The sequence below is a fragment of the Embiotoca jacksoni genome, unplaced genomic scaffold (genome assembly GCF_022577435.1).
Source record: "Embiotoca jacksoni isolate LCO1_2020_lvr unplaced genomic scaffold, fEmbJac1.0.p SCAF_67, whole genome shotgun sequence".
Classification (NCBI taxonomy): Eukaryota; Metazoa; Chordata; class Actinopteri; family Embiotocidae; genus Embiotoca; species Embiotoca jacksoni.
In genome coordinates, this window is record NW_027185422.1 from 95,001 (window position 1) to 97,500 (window position 2,500).

The following is a 2,500-nucleotide window of genomic DNA, read 5'->3' on the forward strand; positions in this document are numbered from 1 at the left end:
TCAAAACAAAGTTGTGACAGAGTCAACAAAAGATGGAAAAGTTGTGTAACGATAAAAAAACAAAAAACACCTGGTGGAACATCTGACAACTAAGTGAGTTACCATGGCAACGGATCAGTAACATGACTGGGTGTAAAAAGAGCATCCCAGAGAAGTAGAGTCTCTCAGCAGTTAAAGACTGTGTTGGAAAATAGTTCAACAATCTAAGAATAATGTTCCTCAACGTAAAACTACAAAGAATTAGTGGATTTCATCGTCTACGGTTCATAATATCATTAAAAGATTCAGAGAATCTGGAGAAATCTCTGAACACAAGGGACAAGGCTGGAAACTATTATTGGATGGTGGTGATCTTCGGGCCCTCAGGCAGCACTGCATTAAAAACACTATTCTGGAGTGGAAATCACTGCATGGGCTCAGGAACACTTGTGAAAACCATCGTCTGTGAACACAGTTCATCGCTGCATTCACAGATGATGTTAAAACTCTTAACATTTCACTTTCAAAACTCCAGAAACTGGTCTCCTCAGTTCCCCAACGTTTCCAGAGTGTTGTTAAAAGAAGAGTTGATGCAGCTCAGTGGTGAACATCATCCTGTGTTGCTGCCAGCAAATTTAAAATGAGCAGATATTTTACTAAAATGTAATGATTAGTTTTATTTGCTGTGAACTTGACTTCCTGTTCCTTTAATCGACCGATTTGTTGACAGGAGTCAGGGGAAGGTTTATGATTCTCTGATGATTAACTAGAAATACAAATGAAAGAATCGTCTCGCTGTAATAAAAGCGTGACTCGGTGCTGGTGAACCAGCTGGAGGACTTTGGACCGGTTCTGACTGCGGTTTCGTCTCCTGCGTCCTTTAGATCAGGTGTTCGGCTGCAGTCTGTCCAGCTTGTGTCACCAGGAGAGCAGCTCGGTGCCGGACTTCGTCAGGATGTGCATCGACCACGTGGAGAACAACGGTGGGTCAGCAGGAAGTGGTTCTGTTCACCTGCCTGTGGTAAAAACAAAGGAGGCGGGGCTTAATGCCCAGCGATACCACAGGTGGGCTGTGACTGTCAGAATGATGTGCAGGTGTTGATGAACACGTCTCCCCCCTCCTCCCCCCGCCCCGCCCCTCTCCCCCCGCAGGTCTGTGTGTGGACGGGCTGTACAGAGTCAGCGGGAACCTGGCTGTCATTCAAAAACTACGCTTCGCTGTCAATCACGGTGAGTCCCCGCCCCCTGAAGCTGCTGCTGTCCATCATTTAGAGAGAGTGTGTGTGTGCGGCGGCTCTGAACGAAGGATGTGTGTGTGTCCAGATGAGAAGGTGAACCTGTCGGACGGGAAGTGGGAGGACATCCACGTGACCACGGGAGCGCTGAAGATGTACTTCAGAGAGCTGCCGGAGCCGCTCTTCAGCTACGTCCTGTTCCACGACTTCATCGGCTCCATCAGTACGTCGGCGCCGTTCCCTCGCTCGGGTTCATCGTTCCACCGTTCCGGGTGGAGCCTCACGCGTGTTCTTTCTGATGCTTTCAGACCGTGATGACTTTCTGTGTTTTATTCTGCAGAACTACCCGACTACAAGCAGCGAGTTCAGTCCATCAAAGATCTGGTCAGACAGCTGCCCAAACCGAACCACGACACCATGCAGGCTCTGTTCAAACACCTCAGGAAGTGAGACTAACATCTGATTTCATTCAGTAATTTTGTTTTATTTTATTTTGTTGACATTTCGTTTTTATTTTAATTGTTTTTGTTTTATTTGTATTTTATTTCTCGCTCCTGGTTAGAATCGTTCTCGACTCATGAAAACATCGTTAATCACATAAAGTTGCAGGTTTGCAGTGATTGACAGGTGATTTATTTGAATTTCTGATTAATCTTATGAATATTGAAAAACAACCATCAAACCTGAGCAGAGCTCAACGTCATGTCGTTTTTATTTTATAGCGGTGCAGACACATAAATGATTCCTCTATAATTTTTAGTGACATTTAATCAGGAGCAGAAATCAGCCGCTCAGAAGTGAAACTGAAGAGCTTCCTGTTCAGCGTGTAAATCGATGTTCCTCCGAACCGACCGGCGGTTTTAAATGTTTGTTTCTGTCGAACCGCCTGCAGCTCGTTTATCAGTTCTGATGATGTTTTTATGTGAAACTTCTTCCTGTCAGAGTGATCGACCACGGCGAGGAGAACCGTATGACCACCCAGAGCGTGGCCATCGTGTTCGGCCCGACGCTGCTGCGGCCCGAAACCGAGACCTGGAACATGGCGGTCCACATGGTGTACCAGAACCAGATCGTGGAGCTCATTCTGCTGGAGTACGAGAACATTTTCGGCAGGTAGACGCCGGAGGAGGAGCTTCTCTTCTTCTCCTTCTCCCGCTGCAGAGCTCATCCTTTAATGCGGCCCGGCCAGAACCGGCCCGGCTCGGCCCGGCAGCTTCTCTTCATCTCAAACCAACCTGGCTTCACTCCGATCCGACGGCTTCGGACCAACGCAGCCAGAACATCGA

The 2,500-nt window shown here is 47.4% G+C and overlaps 1 protein-coding gene across 6 annotated transcripts in view; it reads left to right on the forward strand.

Annotated features, from left to right (window-relative positions):
• LOC138214048 (rho GTPase-activating protein 12-like) overlaps positions 1-2,500 on the forward strand; it is a 36,634-nt gene that overhangs the window by 33,477 nt on the left and 657 nt on the right. For all 6 annotated transcript variants that reach the window (XM_069175396.1, XM_069175398.1, XM_069175397.1 and 3 more), the window contains 5 exons: positions 864-962; positions 1,132-1,209; positions 1,303-1,437; positions 1,555-1,660; positions 2,157-2,500. The exon at positions 2,157-2,500 is cut by the window's right edge and continues 657 nt beyond it. In XM_069175396.1, coding sequence (XP_069031497.1) covers positions 864-962; positions 1,132-1,209; positions 1,303-1,437; positions 1,555-1,660; positions 2,157-2,331 — 593 coding nt within the window. In that variant the 3' untranslated portion in view covers positions 2,332-2,500. The remainder of the gene's footprint in view (positions 1-863; positions 963-1,131; positions 1,210-1,302; positions 1,438-1,554; positions 1,661-2,156) is intronic.